We start from the raw sequence: 2,361 nt of genomic DNA on the forward strand, positions 1-2,361 counted from the left end.
AAAACCAATTGCATTTCTAATTCTATTGATTCTGTTGGCACAAGTGTGAGGAGCTATGATAAAGAAACTCTTGTCATTGTTAACTTTTTGCCCAGATGCCTTTTCATATCTATCAATAACCTTTTTAATAATCTTGATAGTCATGTTGTTATCTTCACAGAAAATAACAATATCATTTGCATAAGTTAAATAGTTAATAATTGGCCCTCTGTGATCCATGCTAAAAGGAGTAAAGCTAATAAAATCATTCAGCTCATTGAGAGATCTGGAAAGAACCTCGGCTCCAATAATAAACAAAGAAGGGGATAGAGGGTCCCCTTGTTTGAGGCCCTGAGTAGATGTGAAGAAACCAGTTCTTGCACCATTGATAATGATGGAGTACCAGACTCCCTGTAGAAGTCTCCAAATAAGGTCAATCTAATTTTCGGAGAAGCCAAATTTCCTCATTACTGCCATCAGGAAGGTCCATGAAATTATGTCGTAGGCTTTTGCCATGTCAAGCTTTATAATAACATTGCCCCCTCTGTTCTTTTTGTTCACACCTTGAGCAATCTCCTGGGCTAGAAGAATATTTTCAATGATCAATCTACCTTTGACAAAGCCACCCTGATTCTCGGATATGAGCTTCCCTAGTATAGGATTCAGTCTTCTAGATAGTATTTTGGAGATAATCTTGGCCGTAGAGTTACTCAAACTAATAGGTCTCAAATCTGAGAAACTACTAGGAGAGTCCACTTTAGGAATAAGAGCAAGGCATGTATGAGAAAAGAACTTATAAAGTATTCTACCATTGAAGACATCTTAAACAAAATCAGTCCTTAATGATGTCCCAGCATGTTTGAAAGAATTTCCCATTATAGCCATCCGGCCCAGCTGCACTAGTAGGACTTATGTTGAATACAACATCTCTAATCTCTTCAATATCAGGAATGGCAGTAAGGGTTTCATTATCATCATCATTAATACATTGAGGGATACAATTGATGATATCTTGATCCTTGAAGTGGTGTTTGATATTAAAGAACTGTTGAAAGTGGTGAACAGCTGCTTTGCCAATGTTAGAATCTCCTTTAATCCATTGACCTCTGTGGTCTTTAATTCTGTGAATTTGTAATCTTCTCCTTCTATCTCTAATGGTGCTATGGAAATATTTAGTATTAGCGCCACCTTCTTCAAACCAATTCACCTTAGCTTTCTGCCTGAGAATGGCATCCTGCATCCCCATCCATCTAATGTATTCAACTTGGCCTTTATTCAATTCAATCCTAGAGTGATCATTACTGTTATTTAGATCACTTTTCTCAAGGTCTTGCATTTTATTTTTCCAATACTGGACTTGATCAAAGACATCGCCAATGTCTTCTTTAGACCATTGAGTCAGCCTTCTACTAAGCATTTTGAGCTTTTGTTGAAGTCTCCACAAAGGGTTACCTTGAACTTGATTACTCTAAACTTCTTCTACTACCTGCAAAAATGATGGTTGATTAGTCCAGAAATCGAGAAACTTAAAATATTTAGTCCCCTGTTGGTTAGGATCATGACATTGAATTAGAATAGGCCTATGATCAGACCCAATTCTAGCCAAGTGATTGACTGTGTCATTTTGAAAAACCTGAGACCATTGATCATTGATAAACACTCTGTCAAGCCTCTTCTAGATTCTTCTTCTAGGTTCCCAATTGTTACACCATGTATACTTTGGCCCAACAAATCCCAAATCCATCACTCCACAGTTATCCATACAAGTATTGAAATCGAGATTTTTATTCATTCTATGTGGCATGTCACCTTTTTTCTCATTGGGGTCTAGGATGACATTGAAATCACCCCCGATGCACCATGGACCATTCACCTGGAGATGAGTGCACTCTAAGCTACTCCATAGATCTCTCCTTTCTTCAGGAGTGCACTTAGCATAAACTGTTGTGATATAGAGATCACTATTAGCAGCCCCATAGTGCAATTTGACACTAAGTTGTTGCTCATGATTGTTCAAAACGGTGGTCATGTTGTTACCTGACCACATGATCCAAATCCGGCCATTAGTATTGGAGATACAATGATGATATCCAAGGAATCTCCTGCACTTTTCAATTGATTGGTACTGGCAAAAGGTTCCAGAATGGTAACAAGTTTCACCTTATAGATGGTAATCAGTGTTTTTAACCTTGGCAAGGCTTTTTTGGTATTGACTCCTCTAATGTTCTAGAATATTGCACTTATCATGGAAAAATCAGAGAGTTAGCACGAGTTTCCTCCTTTAGGAGGTGTAGTATCTTTGTTTTTGTTCTTTTTTCCTTTTTTCTTCCCCTTTTCTTTGCCTCCTATAACCTGGAAAGATCCTTCCTTCGATTTTGTTTG

General features: G+C 37.7%; 1 protein-coding gene across 1 annotated transcript; it reads right to left on the reverse strand.

Moving 5' to 3' along the window:
- Window positions 1–811: 811 nt before the first annotated feature.
- Window positions 812–1,396, reverse strand: LOC107819831 (uncharacterized). The gene has a single exon (XM_016645981.1). The coding sequence runs from the start codon at window positions 1,394–1,396 to the stop codon at window positions 812–814; it is 585 nt and encodes a 194-aa protein (XP_016501467.1).
- Window positions 1,397–2,361: the final 965 nt, after the last annotated feature.

The sequence above is a fragment of the Nicotiana tabacum genome, chromosome 12 (assembly GCF_000715075.1).
Source record: "Nicotiana tabacum cultivar K326 chromosome 12, ASM71507v2, whole genome shotgun sequence".
Lineage (NCBI taxonomy): Eukaryota > Viridiplantae > Streptophyta > Magnoliopsida > Solanales > Solanaceae > Nicotiana > Nicotiana tabacum.

Coding starts and splice junctions, on each gene's coding strand:
- LOC107819831 (XM_016645981.1), bottom strand. CDS start 1,396: ATGCTTAGTAGAAGGCTGACTCAATGGTCTAAAGAAGACATTGGCGAT.